The 22,392-nt window shown below is 38.7% G+C and overlaps 1 protein-coding gene across 7 annotated transcripts in view; it reads left to right on the top strand.

Moving 5' to 3' along the window:
• SAMD13 (sterile alpha motif domain containing 13) overlaps positions 1-22,392 on the top strand; it is a 47,472-nt gene that overhangs the window by 11,644 nt on the left and 13,436 nt on the right. For 5 of the 7 annotated variants that reach the window (XM_081949306.1, XM_081949305.1, XM_081949302.1 and 2 more), the window contains exons 2-3: positions 569-653; positions 7,297-7,408. In XM_081949306.1, the coding sequence (XP_081805432.1) occupies positions 601-653; positions 7,297-7,408 (165 nt within the window). In that variant the 5' untranslated portion in view covers positions 569-600. Of the gene's footprint in view, positions 1-568; positions 654-7,296; positions 7,409-8,340; positions 8,664-11,650; positions 12,406-22,392 lie in introns of those variants that run through there. The other 2 variants (XM_081949303.1, XM_081949301.1) reach the window with 2 other exon arrangements.

Genomic DNA, 22,392 nt, shown 5'->3' with positions numbered 1-22,392 from the left:
CTAGAAGGCAGGCCCTGCATGCTTTCTCTGCCTTCTTATTCTTAGTGTCATTTCAAAGTCTGCTATCAATGCCCATATTTCATTCATCTCCTCAGTATTGTTGTCAAACCTGTTGCCAGGGGGAGCCCATCCAGTTCCCCAGAGCACCAAGTTAAATAGAGGCCAAATGTTGAAAAAGAAAATGAACTTTAAAGAAAAATACAAATACATTGGAGGTGCTGATTTCATGTGACGTCTAGAGTGCCAGTTTTTCACTTGTGCATTTCCTAAATGGAGAATGGATAAAAGATAATAACTTGCAGAAACCTCTCCACTCTCTTTCTGGCTAAGAAAATCCTTGCTGAAATGTATTAATATGCAATCTGTTGGAAACTTTTTGTTGATTATTAAAAGACCTTTTCTTTAAACTTCGTTGAAGTTGCTTTTAAAGTTACGCAGTGTGACAATCTCTTGTGTCTGTTCTTTCTCTCTATTTAAAAACAGTTCAGGAAAAGCAAGATTTAATGCAATCTACAACATTCACTACAATTCCATATAAATATATGGATCTTTTTTTTTATTGATTTAGTTCCTGACATAAAAGATCCCATTGACATCTCCATGCTGTCCATTGACATGGAAAACAAGGAAAACGGATCGCTGGACATAGAAAAGTAAGTGGTGCTCCTAAATGTTGTCTATTGATTTACAGAGCTGAAGTTTAATTCTTCTGGGTACCAAAACCAGTATACAGCTGTAGTTTTATCTTGAAAGATCGCTAAAATGTTATTTTGCTAACTTCACAATATAGTCAGTACAAATGGAGTTTGTTCTGACTTTGAAATCTTTGTTGGACTAGGGACATCATGTCTGAAGCATCTCTCTGATTTAAAGTATTTTATATCATCACTGTCTACTCTAGGCTCAACTGTAATCCTAACCTTTTGATGCATATTTAAGTATATCTTCTAAGGCAGAGTTTCCCACCTTTGAAAATGTATGGATTTTAACTCTCAGAATTCCCCAACTAGCATGCTGGCTGGGGAATTCCAGAAGTTGAAGTCCACACATCTTCAAGTTGCCAAGGTTGAGAAACACTCTTCTAAGTGTTTAAAGAACCTGTTTACCAAGGGATGTATTGGAGGGTATCAGCAGTTATAAAACAAAAAGATTGGTGGAGTAGTTCATGCTGACTACCTACCACTTAAGAACAGGCAGGGTTTGCTATGAGCCCACCAGGTTTCCTCTAGGTGACTAAAAATGACATCACTTGTATCTTCCAAGCTGTTGCCAGTCCTCAAGTAACAAGTAATAATCCTCTCACCACCTCTTCACACAAAAGGCAGATAAAAGATAATTGCAAATACTCTTGCTTCATCTGTAATTTTAATTCATATGATATCCATTTGTTTCCTTCTTTGCAAACACAATCAAACAAAATTCTAGTGGTGGTTGTAAGAGGGAAATGTCTGACACCAAACCTGGCATTCCTCCTGCTGCTAATAGGTTTTTCAAAATTGTGAGGATGAAAGAAGAGCATCTCAGCGATTTTGCCATTGTTCCCTCTCTTGAAGAGTTATAACGTGGCTGGATATTGCTGCAGTGGCCGAAGAAGTGGACTTCTTTTCCCATTTTCAAAACCCATTTTCATCTGGGTTTTTTTTAGTCATGTTCCAATAACAGAGGAACCTATCATGGTGTGAAAGCAGTCATTTTCCTCTTAAGCCAAAGAGCATCCAGTGACCAACTCAGTGTTTTAAACCTGTTATGGATTCTCATTAATTTGTAAATATAATCAGGTGATTGCTAGCAGGTGGAAGCAAAATGTGACCAGTTTCCCTTTATCTGGGTACAGTCCTCTCCTCACTGGGCCTTGATCTGGCTCATTGGCCATCATTTCACTGTGGTTTCTCTAAGGTGCCAAATATAGCAGTGCTGTCATAGTAATCTGTCAAAATTGTTCAGTAACACAAGGTTGCTTAATCAGCAGTACAGGAAGAGTGTACCTGTTCAACATTGAAACAATGGAATGATAGGGTCAACCCCACTTTCACCTTCCATTGCCTGCAGAAAAGAGTGCAGAGAAAGCTGGAAGTCAGCATTTGTTATTTATCTAAATAAAAAGGAGGCAGGAGCCCTAAGAAAAAAATAACTCAATTTGAAGTAAAAGAGGGAGCAATTAAAAAAAATCAATGACAGCACGAGGTATAGGAAAAGGAGCATAGGAAATCACCCAAGACATGATAACCGGACACATCCTGCTCTTGTTATAGCCCCATGCTTTGCAAGTGTGTTTCTCTGCCAGCTTGTGAGATGCATAAAATAAGGGATGACAATTGAGTGATTCATCCAAGCATTTTGCTTGCATGCATAAAATCAGTACCCCACTAATCGGCAGTGAATCAGAAGAGAGGCAGATAGAGAGGCAGAACAGAGATTGGCAACAGGCATCATGACAGTATAGTATAGTATAGTATAGTATAGTATAGTATAGTATAGTATAGTATAGTATAGTATAGTATAGTATAGTATAGTATAGTACAGTACAGTACAGTACAGTACAGTACAGTACAGTACAGGGTAACCTTTTTCTAAAGGTGTGCCAAAATCGTGTGTGGTATCATGCACGTGGCCACCCACCTACGCATGTGTGCACGCGACTACCATCGCCCACCTACGCATGCACGCACAACCAACCTCCCCGTGCATGTGCAGTTTCTGCCAGGAAAGCCTCCGGAGCCTGGGTAGGGCAAAAAATGGCCCAACGGCCCAACCGGAAGTTTAGGAACAAAAAATGGCCTTCCCCGGCCCTCCGGAAGACTAAAAAATCAGAGCTGAGGGCTGCCATGCCAGTCAATATGGCTCTGCGTGCCACCTGTGGCACGTGTGCCATAGGTTTGCCATCATGGGTATAGTATTAATATCTGCTAATTCAAGAATGGCAGAGAACATTTACTGTTGGATTAAAGGAAAGAAAGGCCCAGCACAGGTAGACCTCGACTTACAACAGTTCATTTATTGACTGTTCAAAGTTACGATGGCACTGAAAAAAGTGACTTATGACCGTTTTTCAAACTTGCAACCATTGCAACATCCCCATGGTGTTGTGATCAAAATTCCAAGGCTTGGCAAATGATTCATATTTATGACAGTTGCCGTGTCCCAGGGTCATAGGATCACCTTTTGCGACGTTACAAAGTTAGTGGGGCCTGATTCACTTAACAACCGCAGCAAGAAAGATTGTAAAGTGGGACAGAATTTACTTAACAACTGTTTTGCTTTGGAGCTCAATTGTGGTCGAGGACTACCCATATGTATTTTAGGCCCCAAGAACAAAATATTGAAACTCTGTTTTGGATGGTGAAAACAGATAAGAGTATTGATCACCCTGATACCAGAAGGGCAGGAATTCTTACCAATTGGAAGAACCATCCCCAAACTCAGCAACGTTACAAGAAAACATAAGTTGTGGTATAGTATCATATAAATTGCAGTACAACTCCCGCTGTAAAAACTAAAATTCAGTTGTCAGAATTTGTTAAATTAAATAAATGTTCACATCTCTAAAATAACAAGGCATGAAAACAGTTTCATGATTGTCTCAAATGGTTACATGTTTTGAGTACTGTAATTAAAAAAAACCCTCCAATCTCTCAACTATGCAAAAGAGTTTTTTTTTTTAAAAAAATGTGTATTTCTCCCCTTCCATTATCTTTTTTTCTTCATACCATGTACATAATATCCAATCAAGCAAGAAAAAAATCCAAGCAGCACCTGAGGCAGGGGAAAGACTTGGAGGTGTCAGATACTAGGTGACGGGGTAAACAACATAAATTCAGCTCTTCAACTTTGTCCATTCTGCCCAATATATTTGGAAAAACTTCAAGCAGGTGAAAAATGAATTTAAGAATTCATGACCTCCTTTAGGTGTATTTTAAACTGCTTGCCAGTAGGTGTCGCTGTAGCAACAAAGTAGCACATGGTAGAAATGTGAGCCTGTATTCAACTGTACATTGGTGGATGGAAGCTGAAATTATATCATGGAAGCCTTATAGATACATTTTCAGGTTACCTCCCATGTACAGTATATTCACAACATTGTGTGGAATTAAGATTTCGTTTCTGCTACACAGCTATCATGAAGGTTCATTTTAGATTTTATTTTACAACTAATTTGGGGGACACGTAGCATCATTGCACTGTTACTCAAAGACAGAGCCCATTTAATCTCTTACACTTATAATTAAAGGTCTCTGCATTTCTCATTTTGTATAGTAATGGCAGAACTAACCTAAAACTAGTGATTTGGTTGGATTCAAATCTGGTACACATTTTCTCAAAAGTAGATTCCATTGAATTAAATTAGAGCAATCGCCAAGTAAATAGACACAACCCAAAGCATACATTTAAGTAGAATGTGATCATCTAATTATTATTATATTATTCTCAAGGGGTTGGGTGACCTTGGATACTCCTAAATATAGGTTGGGTCAAATCACATTCTAAGAAGTTTGGATAAAGTTCAGTAAATTAAGAGTACTGTTTCACTAGCACTATATAAGGTCTTTTTATAAAGTTAGTCTACTTAGTTTCATACTTCTAAACTAACCTGATGTAACCAGATATTCTCTGGATGTGTAGGATTTCAATTCCTATTATCACTAAGTTCTGACTATGCTGTCTTCAAAGTGGTAGGTACTACATTGAGTGAGGTGGCTCTAAGATCATGGAAAGAATTGGGTTTTAGCATCCAAACATGTGGTTGCTGTTGGAGAACTAAAAATTTTGTCTCATACCCATGTGTGAACCAAGTTAGCATAGGAATACACCGATAATCTTTTTACTCATGGAATCTGCATGGGTCAGTTTTAGATTAACAGAGAGGTGACATACAGATGGTGCTCAGACCGTACATCTGGAATTGGGCAATTGCTATTAACATTCCTGTTTGAAGACTTATAAGGTGTGCTTTGTGAACTTCCTGTTGCAATAACTATTTAAAAAAGGGTTGTTTCAAAGAACAGCAGAGAAAGGGCAAATAGCAAAAGGGAGAGGAAATTGCACTGGGTATGTGTGTAAGCATGTGTGTATGTTTCTATAGGGATACAGAATGCATAACTGCAGAAGTGCAGGAAGTAAGAAATCTTATATATCATTTGGCTGGCAATTCTGAAAAACATTTCCTTTAAAAACAGTTGTATTAAAAACTATACAGTCATTGCAATAGTAGAAACTAATACAAACTAAAAGAAAGAAAATAGAGCAGACTAGAGTAAAAAGTGCAAAGGTGATTTCTATTTTGCTTATTCGGCAACTAGCGTCCAATAGATAGCATCAACGGAGAAGCTGGCAGTAAAACACCAGATGTCTCACCTAACAATCAAATAGAAAGTGACATCTTAAGTCTACCACAGTCACATGATGTTTCGCTTAGCAACTGTGTTGCCATGAACTCAGCTGGAATATACCTGATTGTCTATCACAGAGTCTGCATTTCCATCCCTGGTCTGAATCATGCAGACGTTGGAGGAAATACTCTGGGCTTAAATTGAGGAGGTCGGTGACTGTCAATCCTCAATCTCTGTTTTGGAGGCAGGAATGGTGCAGTTCTGCCCAGCTTAATACTAAACTTTATTCAAAGGGTTTATTAGGTTGCTTAGTCTGCATAAGACCGCATTATTGGGGGAAAGTAATAATAAAAGAGCCGTCTGGCATTTACAATAAAGATAGCATGTGTGCTTACTGCCATAGGCTCCTTATTACTCCATGCCTTTTTGACAACATTTGCTAGGAAGTGGTATAGCAGACTTGGAGCAGAATTCAAACAAGAAGATCACTACATGACTTTGGGAGCGTTATAAGAGGCAGTGCACCCAAACATTTGGCATTTACTGTTGCTTAATGGAAGAAAAAAGTTTATAATACAATAATACAATAATACAATAGTAGAGTTGGAAGGGGCCTTGGAGGTCTTCTAGTCCAACCCCCTGCCTAGGCAGGAAACCCTATACCGTTTCAGACAGATGGCTATCCAACATCTTCTTAAAGACTTCCAGTGTTGGGGCATTCACAACTTCTGGAGGCAAGCTGTTCCACTGATTAATTGTTCTAACTGTCAGGAAATTTCTCCTCAGTTCTAAGTTGCTTCTCTCCTTGATTAGTTTCCACCCATTGCTTCTTGTTCTACCCTCAGGTGCCTTGGAAAATAGTTTGACTCCCTCTTCTTTGTGGCAACCCCTGAGATATCGGAAGACTGCTATCATGTCTCCCCTAGTCCTTCTTTTCATTAAACTAGACATACCCAGTTCCTGCAACCGTTCTTCATATGTTTCAGCATCCAGTCCCCTAATCATCTTTGTTGCTCTTCTCTGCACTCTTTCTAGAGTCTCCACATCTTTTCTACATCGTGGCGACCAAAACTGAATGCAGTATTCCAAGTGTGGCCTTACCAAGGCATTATAAAGTGGTATTAACCCTTCACGTGATCTTGATTCTGTCCCTCTGTTGATGCAGCCTAGAACTGTGTTGGCTTTTTTGGCAGCTGCTGCACACTGCTGGCTCATATTTAAATGGTTGTCCACTAGGACTCCAAGATCCCTTTCACAGTTACTACTACTGAGCCAGGTATCATCTATACTGTACCTGTGCAGTTTATCTTCACTCAATTCAGGGCAAGGAACGCCTGACACGAACCCTGCTAATTTCATGCTTACAGGATTAAAACTATATATATATATTTACCTATAATTTCATATATTTTGTGTGTGTGCATGTGTGTGTGTGTCTGGCAGTTTAATAGCTAGATTTGGAACAAGGCAGGCTCAAAACCTCAGTTAGCCCTAATATTTCTGCCTGGAGACTTTTTATGCCATCTCTCTGGCCAACCTGCATGATAGTACATTGTGGCTAAAAAGATCTGGAAGGACACTCAGGAAGCAGTATCCCCAAAAGGCAGTTTTTTGGAGGGTACTACAAGGTATCAGCAGACCAATGGTGAAAGTAGGCCATGTATTGTAGAGATAATACCACTAGACATGCTGGGGAGGTAGGTTTTTGGTTCAACAGTTACCAAACTGACAATGGTTGTTTAGGCTTTCGAGGAGGTAGGATTTAGTGTGGACTCTAAATGGACGTACAGAGAAAGTGGACACGCAGAGAAGGTGGTTTGAAAGGTCTTAAAAGATGGTTATATCAACACGTAAGATGGTTTTCCCTGATGGTTTTCTTGAGTTGAGTACAGTTGAGTAGCTAGTTTGTGCTAGTTTGTACATCCATGCCAAAGATTCATTTTTGTTTGAATTTCTTAAAACTCTGTAGCTTGGTAGAGAATGGAAGACCTCCTGATCCGGCTGACTGGGCAGTTACAGATGTGGTGAATTATTTCAGAACAGTGGGCTTTGAAGAACAAGCAAATGCTTTTCAACAACAGGTAAATCTGTTTGCACAAAGCTTTGTACTTTTAATTTCCAGCTTGGGGGATTTCAGAGTAGGTACCATTACAAGGATATTTTTGGCATTGCAAAGATACAGGTTCAAATCTCCTCTTAATAACATTGGGTCACCTTGGACCAGTTGTACTAAGACCAATGTGCACCACAGGTTTGTTATGAGAGTAAAATGAAACACACACACACACACACACTGCATGTACTCTGAACTCATAAATGAAGCGAGCAATAATGCTCTTTTAATGTAAATAAAATAAACACTCAAGGAATGCAATTAAGAGTGAATTGGTTGGCATTTTAAAATTGAGCTACATGGTAGAAAATGAGTATGGGAATGTCAATCACCTACACAATATTACCAGGACAATGTCTGTACTCTTCCATTCCCTTGACAGACTTCCTTAGGTTGGCACCAACACATATGAAATGAATGAAATGGAGAAGGAGGCGGTGACAGGTTTTTCACTACATACAAATAGTCTTTGACTTACAATTGATCATTTAGTGACTGTTCAAGGTTATGACCGATTCCCCAGAGATACTTACAACTCAGTTCCAAAATCCTGTGGCCATGTGACTGCGATCTATGATGTTTTTGCTGAAAAACATAGTTTACCTCAATTTTTGGAATGAACACACCATAGGGAATAATGGATTTAAAGATGGTGAATTTACTTAATGACTACCACAAAAACAATACATTGAATTCAATTGGTCATGTGGATGATCTGCTTTATGACTGTCGTGACTTAGGACCATAATGTGCAGGCTCCATTATGGTTGTAAGTCAAGGACTACCTATAATTGCCACTAGGTGCTATGGCTGTCTAATGAAAAGCTGCTAATTCAGCAGCACCTGTTTATTCCTCAGTACTCATTATTAACTGAGTGCTCTTTTTAAAATACTCTTCAGATTTTACTGCTTGAGAAACTCAGTAGGGAAAACAGCAAGATGAGTAATGGAACCTGGCATCAGCTCCAAGGTTTGAAACAGGAACCTAAATCCATAAGGAAGTTGTATATTTGATGCTATGTGCTAAATTCCCATGTAGTTTGTCCATATTTTGGAAAGGATTCCTTTAACTCCTTGATAGGATGGTGGTAAGACCACTAACCATAAGGAAAATGGTGCTTTTAAGTACAGAAATGGGGAAAACATCAATTTCACAGACTATGAATACCGAGATTATTTTAAAAGAAACAAAGATCCTTTTCACTTAGATAAATTGGGGTTCAAATGGGACTGTTGTCCTGTGATACTGACTTTTCAAAGATAATGAATTGTAGATATTTCAACCAAACCTTCAGTTTTTAGATGTTTCATGTTTCCTTCTTTTCCCTTCTTGCCTTTTACGCATTATTACAGGAGTCACTTTTCTATCCTATCATCTACTGCTGCTGCAGTAACATTTAAAAGGCTGCTTTGGCATGATTGGAGTTGATTGCTTGAGTCATTCCACTTCCCAGATATTGGGAGGGTGGGGCAGATGCAATGCAGATAAAAGATATAGGACTTTGCACCATCTTAATTTATTTGAGAACAACACACATGCGCGCGCACAAACACACACACACACACACACACACCAGACAGCCCTGATCCCACCAAATCATGGTCTTCATTTTTGGGCTTTGTGATCCGTTCCAGGCATATGATGCTAATATTTCATCAGCTGCTGCAGTGCTGGATTAAAACAAATCATTGAAAACCGTGCTTGCTAATGCCTGCACTCCCCACACTTTGCACTTGTGAGTATCTTACTTTCTGTTCAGTTCAATCCATGATTGTTTTAGCACATCATAAATTGAAAGGAGTTCAGCAGCTGACATTTCATTAACCGTATTTTTCGGACTATAAAATGCTCCGGACTATAAGACGCGCCTAGATTTTGGGGAGGAAAACAAGAAAAAAATCTGCCTCTGCCTCCCAGCATCCATCCGGTATTCATCTAACCCGTTTGCCATGGCCCGCTTGCCGCATCCCATTCACCGCTTTCCGTCGCCGCACATTCACTGCAGCCTGTTCGCTGCCGCCTATTCTCCACCGCCACCTGTTTGCCACCGTTTATTCACTGCGGCAGCCTATTCTAGAACAACTGATGGGTGCCACACCACCCACCCACCCGCCACAATATTCACTGTATAAGACATACAGGCATTTCAACCCACTTTTTTGGGGGGGGGAGAGTGCATCTTATACTCTGAAAAATACGGTAAAGATTATCACCGAAACGTCTCATGTTAACAGACATTGTTTGTGTAAAAGACAGCTTTTTAAAAACATCTTTGCATGGCTTTTTAAAATAACACTTACGTTATTTATTACGTTTCTAATCCACCTTTGTGCAGGAGCTCAGGGTAGTATACATACTGTTCCTACCTTCTGTTTTTTCTCCACAACACCCCTGTCAATTAGATTAGACAGATAGAGAGTGGCTGGTCCAAAGGCAGCCAGTACGTTTCCATGGCTGAAATTGGACTAGAATCTGGGACTCCTTGTCAAACTCATCTCACCTGGCCAAGCAAGAGGTTCATGTTGCAGACTTCATTAGTTACATAACTTTAACGATTGAGGTCTATGGAGAACGTTATCCCAATAGGTGAGGCTGGCATTCACTTTGCTGGGTTTGTAGAACTAAGGCTTGGCTCTGTCAGCTAGCATGAAGATGCATAGAGGGGGTTGTCTTTTTAACTGTGTTTATTTTTGTATGGGTTTTTATGTGAATTTTATTATTTTTTACTTCTAAATATCTTCATCACTCTACTACCCTGACTCTGTTTGAGGATTTTCTTTTGCAAAACAGGTCAGATGTTTACTGCCCAGAATTACGTTATTGGGGTTGAGCGTATGTAGTGCACCTCTCTTGCAGTAATTAAATCAATCGTTGCCTTCCGTGATTGATTTAAAAATCCATTTTTAATAAAGTGTTTCTTCCTATATTAGAATATTTTGAAAATTATAACATCCATGTTTAATTTTTCTTTTTTAAAAACCCTCTTCTGACTGATTAAATTTCAACTGACAAAATTTAGAACATAGTATTTGTAGAACTGAAGAAGCTTCCTGGATGAGAAGCGAAATATTCTCAAGAGAAAAAACTCAAGAAAATCCAGTTGCCTTTGGTAAAAGCATCTTTGGGACTTGGATGATTGAGAATCTCCATAGACAGGACATCATAGAATTCTTGCAATGTTTGGCTATTAAAGTTACTAAAAACCTGGAGGCCATTATGTACCTTTAGGGGTGACAAGGCAGACGTCGGTAGGCATTGCTGATCTGCCCTCCACTAAGCTGGTTAAAGTAAATATCTCTGAAGACAAACATACACATTCCTCTAGAAACAGACTTGGAAAGCATGACACTCATCTTCCTAAAACAGCACTTGAAAGAGGCTATCTAGAAAATGGGATCAAGAGATGTAAATTCAGGATATTTATTTAAAACTGCACGTGCACTTAATTGTTTTCTTCAAATGTCATTTAATGTTTAAATACACAGGCAGGTAAAGTTACACATTCAAATATAAAGAAAAAATCAGCAAATGGAAAGTTTTTTTTTTACACAAAATGGAAACATAAGCTAATAATAAAAAAAGACAAAAACTATATATACCTGAAATATTCCTTTCAGTTAAAATCTGTGCCCCATTCAACTCCAAATTTTCATGCCAGTGTAAAAAAGAGACTATGGAGATTAAATTTCAAATTTTGATTAAAATTATCTACAGATGTGCAGTTCACTAAAACTGCCAAGTCAGTTGCCAGAATGATGTACCTCTGCTTGATATTTGCAGTTTTGTAGGTTTTGGTAATAAGCTGGGATGAGTTTGTGAAATAATATGGATAGTTTCATATCTTGTATTTGATTTGCATGTAGGATAAATTAAAGCCACCCCAGAGCCAATGGGGCTGCAGTATGCAAATGAACAAAACCTAACCGTTATTTAGTTTATCTAGTGATGATGTCACAAACAGGGAACTGTTTGAATAATTTTGAAATCAACAGTTTTCTTCTCTGTAGCCGATTGGTTATTACCCCAGTTAAGGTTACCAAAAGCCCTGACATGATACCGTATGTAGAAAGATCACATATTTAACAGTATTATGGGTCAGGGGTTTCTGAGTGTATGTTTCTTTTGTTTGCTTTCAAATGTATTTTACACTTCAACTGTGAGACTGACAGAGCTCCCAAAAGGCCTCTAAACCTTGTTCAGTTACTTGTCTCAGACCAGCCTGTTTTTATCAACATTTGAAGAAGATGGTAAATTATTATGAGGTTTTAGGAGTATCAAGACGTGCATCTGCAGATGATATTAAAAAGGCCTACCGACAGTTGGCCTTAAAAGTACATCCTGATAAGAATCCAGGAAACCAAGAAGCAGCTGAGAAGAAATTTGTAGAAATCTCTAAAGCGTACGAAGTCTTATCTGATACTAAAAAACGAGATGCCTACGACCAATCCAGCAAAAAGAAGTTAAATGAAAAAAAGCCTGCAGGAGGACAAGATAGAGTTGGAAATGTGCAGAGGAGTGGCCATGGGGACAAAGGGTGTGGGAGAAGACAGGTGGACCCTGAATTCAGTTTCTTCGCACCACAGCTGAACATACAGATGGGTATGGATTCCTTTTCTCAAGATATCTTTGACAATCTGTTTGAAGACTTTTCTGGGCTTCGGCTAAATCCCCGCAGAAGTAGATGCAAAACTGACAGGAGCTTTTCGGTTTCTATCACGGGCGTTTCCCCGATTGTAGGAACTGGTTTCACTTCCTTTGGTTCTAACATCCCAAGGAGCTCCTCCCGCTCCTCCATCACATCTCTAAACAGGGGCAAAAATGGCAAATTCCGCTCCATCATCACAACCAGCAAAATTGTGGATGGCAAGAAAATCATCACAAAGAGAACGATAGTGAATGGCAAAGAAAGTGTTGAAAAAGATGAAGAACCAATCCGTCACTGAAGCGTTTTCAGAGTATTCCAGGTAAGGACAGCTGCTGTGCTGGAAATTATTTTAAAACATGTGCTATATTTTGCATGTGGGCAGACTGACATACATTTCTTCCCAGGATCTGGGACACTCGCATATGTGGCATACACATACACTAACACTTGGGAATTATGGCGGTTACATTTTAGAACAGTCTATTTCAAACTTGGTGACTTTTTAAAAAATATATATTTTTTATTTTTAATTTTCAAAACAAACACAACACAAAATCTTCCTTCTTTACATACTGTAGAAAGTGTATCAGTTGGTTACAAAAGGCTTTTGTGCATCTCTTCCATAGTCATCAAGCATAATTCATATTAACTCGAGTATTTTAACTCAGATATTTATACAGGTTACCATCATCATACCTCCATTTTCATTTGACTAGAATTGTTTAAACATCCTTCATCATAAAATATACCAAGATTTAATACATAACCACATGCTGGCATTTCATTTACTATTTCTAAAATCCTCCAATAACACTGAATCCTTATGTCCTATTCTAGCTAAACATCCATAATATTTAATAACAAAATTTCCTAATCCTCCTTTCCAAATCACTGTTTACAATTTACATTCAGTTTCCTTATGTTGTACCCATACACACACACACACACACACACACACACACACACACACACATATATATATAGTTATCATCATCCCTCCTTTATTTGACTATATCCTGTATCATATCATTTCCCCTCCTAATAATCAAGACTTAACTGAATCTAACTTAATTTTTTTTTATTAACCTTTATATATAATCCAAAAGGATTTCTAATCTTCCTTTCATGGGTACCATTCAATATTCATATCCCATTATTACTTATCATAACACTATACATTGTATACATTATTATCATTATCAATTATTTATTTAACTAACTATTGTCACTAAATTTCACTAAGTTTAAGTAGTTTAAAATTATATTCTTCCATCTATCAACCTGCATCTTTCCAGTAGCAAAACAGTCTCATATCTTCTGCCATTTGTGGTATCAGTCCTCTAATCATCTCCTTAATCAAATTTGTATGGACTCCTCTTAGCAACTCCTTGCTTATAAAGTCTCTCATGTAATTTCGATGGCCTTCTTCTGTTTCCTTAATCATCTTATTTTTGATTGTCGGTAGTGTTATCAATGATGTTGCTAATAAAATTTCTCTCTTTAAATCCATAAATTCTTTTGTTTTTTCTTCTTCTGTGTCTTGCCATCTGGGGTAGAATTCCCCTCCATTTAATTCCTCTTTCAATATTCCACTCTTTCCATTTTCAGAGACAAACCAATCACCATAAATATCAGCAAATTTAATTTTTTATAATCATTTTCCTCTTCGATTTTTAGGATTCTAACCACCACTTTTTCCACTTGATAAACATCTCCAACTTCTTCATCATATTTTACTGTTAGATGCTCTAAGCCTTCCAACTTCTTCTCTATCCTCTCAAATGTGTTTGATAATTTCTGTATTTCTAAGAATATCTTTTGCAGACTTAAAGTTTCTTTCTGCTGTTGAAATTGTGCCCTTATCTCCAGCTAACAAACACTGCTGCTGTAGCTTGGAAGGTTTTAACAAGATTAAGCATAGATTCACAATAAAGTTTTATTTTTACTTTTCTCTGGTTAAAGATCTAGTTCAAAGGGGCATCTGTATGCTTTTCTTCTTATCACTCTCTATAAACAAGCAGTGAAACCTTGGAGTGCCAAGCCAGGATAATCAGTGAGAAAAGTAACCGTTTCATTTCCGATACATAAACCTCCAGCCTCCAAGTAGCAGTGTTATTGTTGCAATGTTACAATTTCTTTGTTTCTTTGTTTATCTTTTTTGTATGTCAAGTTTTTAAAAAGTCCGATTCTTGAATGAGTTAGAAGAACACACACAGTAATGAAAGAGGAGAATTTTAGTTCATAGGTTACAAAGAGTAATAAAAAAAAGAAGAAAACTTAATCCATTCGTTTTAAAAGGCTTGCATAAATTCCATCCCTGAGCATAGCATTTAAAAAGTAAGATAACCCACTGTACAAAACCATTCCAAACTTAATTCTGCCGCTTATTTCTTCTGTTCTCCAATTTAAATTAATTTTAAGTTTTTTATAGGCAGTCTCTTTTAAAACGGTAAAAATTCCTCACCAGCTGGAAACACTTTCTCTTTCCGTATCCTTCCATTTTGGAGCTGCCCCGACTTCATCAGCCTAATGGCTGGATTTTTTGTCACCGGCTTGAATAACTTCTCTTGGATCGATCAGGGACTTTGCGATGTCCCTGAGATCAGCAAGACATATTCTTCCTGTTCACCGTCTCTGTGGGACGGTTTAGGTCCGATTGGACCATCCAGCCGCAAAAGTATCGACTGCGGTCTCGGAACATCGAGACCATACGTCCATATCGTCGCGACGTTGGCTCCTCCTCTAAACTTGGTGACTTTTAATTTGGATGGACCAGTGGAGGGATTCAACATTTTTTACTACTGGTTCTGTGGGTGTAGCTTGGTGGGCATGGCAGAGGAAGGATACTGTAAAATCTCCATTCCCAAATGGGGATTTTGCAATAATCTTCCTCCTAATCAGCTGGGACTTGGGAGGCAGAGAATAGATGGGGCGGGGGCAGTCAGAGGTGTTATTTACCGGTTCTCCGAACTACTCAAAATTTCCGCTATCTTTTATCAAGAACTGGTCAGAACCTGCTGAATACCACCTCTGGTGTGGACTATATGAAATAACATGATTGATCATTCAATCTACCTTTATTTTGGCTCAAGACCAACATAAGGATGGTGGGGTACAGAAAATTTAGAAAGAAAAAAAAAATACAGGAATAAAATTTAAATCCTAAAAGTTAGAAAATATAAAAACAAAAAACCTAAAAAAATTCTAAAAAGTATGCATAAAAACAACAAACTATCTATTATAAAGTGTGAAAGTTAATCAAAGTGGTTGAGTAGTCAGAAATGTTGCAGTGGTGCCATAAAGGAGGTTTGGAGTGGCTACCAAACCATAGGTGGTATTCACCAGGTTCTGACCAGTTCGGGAGAACTGGTAGTGGAAATTTTGAGTTGTTCGGAGAACTGGTAAATACCACCTCTGACTGGTCCCGCCCCCATCTATTCTCTGCCTCCCGAGTCCCAGGTGATTGGGAGATAATGGGGAATGTGCAGTAACCTTCCCCTGCCACACCAACCAAGCCATGCCCACCACACCACGCCCACCAAGCCACGGCTACAGAAACGGTAGTAAAAAAAATTGAATCCCACTGGTTCAAACAATATTAGAGGCAGTCCTGCCTGAGTCTTGTAGCTGCTAGTGGTGGGTGTTTTAGCCAGAGCAGATTATATTTTCCAAGTGTTGGGAAAAACAGTAGAGGAATTGGACTGGATTGATTTTAGCTATTCTGTGCTTGATTGGGCCTAAAAGAAGATCATCATCAGCAAACATTGTGCGTCAGGCCTCTTTTGACTCCAATAAAGCTATGGCTGGCTGTATCTGCCAGAGCATATACCATTTTTTAAATTGCTGACAAGAGCCCAAGGTTGGAGAGATTCATGTTCCTGCTTCCCAGAGTACTAATCTATGCCTGGAAAAGAGCTAAACTTGGTTTTCTGCAAGCACTGCATCGTGAGGATTACTTTACTAGAGGAATTCTGCTGCGTTTGGAAGGCTAGAATAATTGTACTGCTAGGACAAGAAAAGAAGAATTTAAAAATTGGAAAAGTGAAAGATTATAAGGCTATAGAGGGAGTGAATTGAACTCTTCCCATTTGGACCTTGGTAAGAGTGGGGACAGACAGGAGAATAGATAGGTCAGGTAATTCTTGGTTAACAAGAACTAGTCAGTGACTAGTTGGAGTTACAATGGCGTTGAACAAGAAGACATATTACCAGTCCTCCAAGTTGTGGCCATTGCAGCATTCCTGCAGTCACAAGATTACAATTCAAGCATATTGCACAATTACAGCAATGGCTGCATCCTATGGTCACAGGATCACCATTTGCGACATTCACTGCTGGACATCTGACAAGTAAAGTCAGTGGGGAAGCTGGCAAAAGGTTGCAGGTGGCAATTTGCATGTGGTACGATGTCGTGCTTAAGGGCCGCACAGGACTCATTTAACAACTGCAACAAAAACTGCCAGAATTGCCATTGTAAGTCAGCAGAATCACGTGACATCTCACTATGACCATTTAATGACAAGAGTTTCTGATCCCAATTACCATGTTAGCTGTGGACTACTTGTAGAAAGGGGGTCCTTCTATTGACCTAATGATTGACACAATAGTTAGGTGGTGAGGTATTGGTTGTAAATTGGAGAGGATGGTGGCTGGAAGAACAGGATGGAAATCAGTCCCAGCATAAAGTGGCTGTGAGTTTGAAGGATTGCTAATTTCAGTGAAATTCCATTGTTAACTCTGAATAAGGTTTATACTCCTGGGTGCAGTTGGCCTGCAATTTGGATGTGCTTCTGGACCCATAGCCCCTTCTGAGGCTATAGCTCAAGCTCAGACCACCTTCTGCCAATAACCTCTGCTCACATGATGAGATTCAGTAGGTCCGAACCACTGTGTGTTCCCTCAGAAAGAGACTGTCACCTCCAGGGACCAAACTAACCATGCCTTTTCGGTTGCCATTTTTCTCTGCAATACTACTACTCCTGAAGTGGCTCAAGCCTTCCTTATAGTATTTAGAAAACTGGGGAAACTTTCCACCAAGCCAGAGTAACTTGTGTATTGTAATAGCCTCTCAGTTGTGAGATTAGGTTTCTTTTTATTGTTATTGATGTTTTTATTCACAATATTTATTCACTATAAAAATATTAACAACAATAAAAAGGAATAGTAGTTACTGTTTTTTCAAACTAATCAGTTTTAATCCCCGATGTGTACTAGGGAGTTGTATAAATACGTTTTATAGTGAAAAATATTTGAATTAAACAAAGTTATATACATTGGAATACAATGTGGAATGTCTAAGACATGAGCCAAGGGAAATTGGATATCCAGTGGGAAATGACCAGGTTGAAAATTGACCTCATTGACACAATGAGCAGCACTGGATAGACAACAGATATTTCTATTCTGAGGAATTTATTATAAGTTATAAATGGAATGGAATTTATCACAAGCAAGACACTTGCCTAAGCAGTGGAAAGTTTCTTGATGATTAATTATTCTATTATGACCATCTGAATATATACCATTCAACATCACAATTGTCCACGTTATGCCCCAGCAACTGGTGCAACGGAGCTTGAAACAGCTTGTATGCCAGCTCACAAAATGTGCTAAAACATGTGCCTAAAAAGACATTGTTTACACACTGGATGCTTTCAGTGCAAAAGTTGGGAATCAATCAGAAACAGGCATCACTAGCAGCTTTGGTTTTGGGAGAGGATTTATTGATTGATTGATTAGGTCTTGGGAGAGGAATGATACAAGTAATAATTTGGTTTAATTTTTGCCATGAAAATTGATTTTGAATTATGAATGCCTGGTTCAAACCGCACAGGCATTGCTTATACACTTGGACAATAACAAACTGCACCATAATCAGATCAACTATATTCTATGCATCCATCAATGGTTCCTTGCAGTCCTTGCTGTCAAGATACATCAGTGTCAGTTGCAGTTCAGATCATGAATTGTTGGTGGCTAAGATCAGAGTGAAATTATGCAACATCAAAAAGACCATACTAGCAAAGAGTTTAAACATCTCCATAATTCCTATGGAACCGAAATAAAAAATAAGTTGGAACTGCTGGACATCTGCTGAGAAGATGCCAGATGTACTGTGACAAGAAATTCAATTGACCATCATTGAAGCCATGGTTTGAACACATACCATACAAGAAGCCAGAGAAAAAGCGCAAGTGGCTCTTGGATGAAACCTTCAGAATAACTGAGCAAAGGAAAGCAACCAAAGCAGCAGGCAAATGAGAGGAAGCAAGAGATTGAATGCAAATTTCCAAAGAGCAGCAAGATAAGACAATAAAGTTTACTCAGACCAGCATTGCAAACAGTAAGAAGAGATATGGGGTCTTTGAGGCTCTCTGAGCCTGATGGTTTCCTTGCAAATGTTTCATTACCAAACTAAGGAACGTGTAAGAAAGGACTGCATGCCATACCAAAATTCCACACGTGCAAATAAAAAAGATGCAAAGACCATTTACTGCTCATAAAAGCACAATCAAAAACAAGCAAAGGAAAAAACTGTCTGACCAAGAAGGTAATACAATACAATACAATACAATAGTAGAGTTGGAAGGGACCTTGGAGGTCTTCTAGTCCAACCCCCTGCCTAGGCAGGAAACCCTATACCGTTTCAGACAAATAGCTATCCAACATCTTCTTAAAGACTTCCAGTGTTGGGGCATTCACAACTTCTGGAGGCAAGCTGTTCCACTGATTAATTGTTCTCACTGTCAGGAAATTCCTCCTCAGTTCTAAATTGCTTCTCTCCTTGATTAGTTTCCACCCATTGCTTCTTGTTCTACCCTCAGGTGCTTTGGAGAATAGTTTGACTCCCTCTTCTTTGTGGCAACCTCTGAGATATTGGAATAATGCTATCATGTCTCCCCTAGTCCTTCTTTCTCTTAAGCTAAACATACCCAGTTCCTGCAACCGTTCTTCATATGTTTTAGTCTCCAGTCCCCTAATCATCTTTGTTGCTCTTCTCTGCACTCTTTCTAGAGTCTCCACATCTTTTTTACATCGTGGCGACCAGAACTGAATGCAGTATTCCAAGTGTGGCCTTACCAAGGTGTAGGGAACAGATGGCGAGAACATACAAAAAAACTGAATTCCAATAACAAAAAGGCCCAGCCTGCTCAGGATGATAAGGAAAGGGAAATAGAATCAGCGATTCTTCAGGAAGAAGTTGTATGGCCAATGAGCCAGCTGCCAAATTATCAGATGATCAAGCTGATTTAAGAAGGTGTCATGACACTTGTGATTATACTGCAAATCTATCATTAAAAATCTCAATCTCAAAAGAACATCTACATCTGATTTACTGAATACAAGAAAGCCTTTAGGTTAATCAAGACAAGCTGTGAAGGTCCCTTGAAGACCTGGGTGTGCTAACATATCCGGTCCGGTTGGTGCAGTCACTATACATACATCAGGAAGCTACTGTGTGAATACCATATGGAGATATTAGTTAGTTCAAGATTTTTTTTAAAAGTGTGGCTCGGTTACACTCTTCCATCTATTTTATTCAGCCCGTATGCAGAAATTATCAAAAGGAAAGTGAACTTGAAGGAGCAAAAGTGTTTGCTTCTTCAAGTTCAGCTTCCTTCTGATCATTTCATCATATTGTTGATGTCTGGAGGAACATCAACAATAAGCTGGAAAAAACAACTTTCCTCTCAAACCAAATAGGAAAACAAAAAGGCCTAAAAAATCTGATCAAAAGGATTAAAAAGGAAATCAAGAAATGTGGCCGCCTTCTGAACATCAAAAAAGACCAAGCTCATGACCACTGTGAGAAATGGACATGTCAAAATCACAATTGATGGTGAAAAGATTGAATACTGTATATGTAAGAATTACCTTTCCTGAGATAGGAGATTGATCAAATAGTGAATCAAGTCCAGAAAGAAAGCAGTGAATCACATTGAGTCTCCCAGCAGTGACAAGCATTAATTATGGTAAGCAAGGATATCAGCCTGGAAACTAAATGCTGGTCCAACACCCCCCCCCCCCAGTCCATGGACCAGCACCTGTCCATGGCATGCCAGCAACTGGGCCATGCAAACAAATGAAGCTTCATCTGGGCAATGCAGGCAGCATGCAAAACCACGCCCCCTCCAATCTGCAGAAAAACCTTTCTCCATGGAACCAGTCTCTGGTGCCCAAAAGGTGGGGGGGGGGGGCACTGGATTAGCCCACATAACACACACTACTCGTCCACTGCATATTACCCATGGATAGACATCTGAGCATTCTCTTGCTCAATTCTAACAACAGAGGCTGTTGCATATGTAGCATGCACCTAAAAGGGTTATTGTTCCAGGGATGAAATTCAGCAGGTTCTGGAGAACCGGTAGTGGAAATTTTGAGTACAATACAATACAATACAATAGTAGAGTTGGAAGGGACCTTGGAGGTCTTCTAGTCCAACCCCCTGCCTAGGCAGGAAACCCTATACCGTTTCCTATGCCGAGTAGTTTGGAGAACCGGCAAATACCACCTTTGGCTGGCCCCAGAGTAGGATGTTAATGGAGATTTTGCAGTATCCTTTCCCTGCCATGTCCACCAAGCCACACCCACAGAACCGGTAGTAAAAAAAAATTTGAATCTCACCACTGTATTGTTCCTTATATGAACAAAATGAATTGGTATAAATGATTTCAGATGTAGGAACCAGGGACATTACCTTCCAACTTTGTGAGTGATAAATTCCATTTCATTAGGATAATGGAGAATTGTTGTAAGAAGAATTTTTTTAAAAAAACCAACTTAATAAGTCTTTTATTAATTTTTTAGCACATGGGAAATGGTAGATGTCATCTACTAGATGAAGTATATCATGGAATCATAGGGCAGGAAGGGACCTTGGAAGATTCCAGTCCAAGCACTGGGCAGGAATTCTCATACGTTTTTGAATCAATAGCTGCGTGATCTTTTCTTGAAATCCTTCAGTGATGGGGCATCTACAAATTCAGGAGGCCGGCTGTTCCTTTTTCTAATAGTTCTCATGGTCAGGAAATTTGTCCTTAGTTCAAGTTTGAATCTCTTACTATAAAGGTTCCGTCCATTGGTTCTTGCCTTACCCTCAAGTGTTAGGGAGAGTAAATCTACTCCCTCTTCCCTGTGACATCTCTTCATATATTGGAAAACTTAGCCTTAGCCTTCTCTTTAAGCTTAACAGACCAAGTTCCTTTCATTGCTCTTTGTAGGATTTAGCCTCCAAACCCCTTACCAACTTTATTGCTTTTCTCTGCATTCTTTCCAGTTGCTCAGGCTCCTTTTTATATTGCCATGGTCAGAATTGGACACAGTATTCCAGATGTGGTCTGATCAGTGCAGAATAGAACAGACTATTACTTCCATGATCATGACACTATATCAGCGTTTGGATGTAACTTATCCTAAGCAAGACCTGTTTTTCCTTAAATGACATGAAGAGTTTTTATTGCCCCAACTGTGCAATCTGTATTTGTGTTATAACTTAGTATGTCTAAATTATTCCTTTTACTACATACATTGTTATGCTCCACCCTTTGTAATATAAAACACACAAGAAGGCCTCCAGATAACAATTAAATATTGTTTCCCGTTTCATTCACCAGGAAATGTCTTACCAGCTTTGGAACAACTTGGCATTTTAAACAAGTTTCAAACTGGTTTAATATCCTAGAGTTCTCTGAAACTCTAGGCATAGTTTCCCAATTTAGAAAAAACAGGAAATTGGTTAATTAGGAGCTTCCTATAGCTTGTGCCATGAAGTAAGTATCAGAGAATTTGCATATGTGGGCAAAATGTTCGTGCATATGTTCCATATTTAGCTTATTGCCTATATCTGCAAAACCTTTAATCATTTTGTTAGATTTAGTTTATTCTATCAATTTGTTAGAAACAAGCTGTAAATATATGCTCTTGCTTAAATATTCAAATATTTAAAATCACTGGAACCTTTACTATTATTCTGGAGGCTTAAGAAGTGTTTAGTATTCATAACATGGCATTTTTAGTGACATTTGTGTGAAAATAATTATCTTTGCTGGAGCACTTCTTACAGGGGTTTTAAGAACCCTAACCTAAACCTGTTACAAATAAATATATGGGTTTTCAATTGCTCTTTATATAGTTACATAATTAGCTTACTTGTTTATGACTTTCTATTTGTTCAGCAGTCTGAAAGATCCGAGCATATAGTAGGCAGGTCTCTTAACTGGCATGTTACATTTATACCTGTTATTTTATTGACTATTTTACACTGTCCAGAGTCACTTCTTATGAGATGGATAGTCATTTAAAT

Source organism: Natrix helvetica (assembly GCF_964273705.1).
Source record: "Natrix helvetica genome assembly, chromosome: 3".
Classification (NCBI taxonomy): Eukaryota; Metazoa; Chordata; class Lepidosauria; order Squamata; family Natricidae; genus Natrix; species Natrix helvetica.
This window is presented reverse-complemented; position numbering and strand designations above follow the sequence as displayed.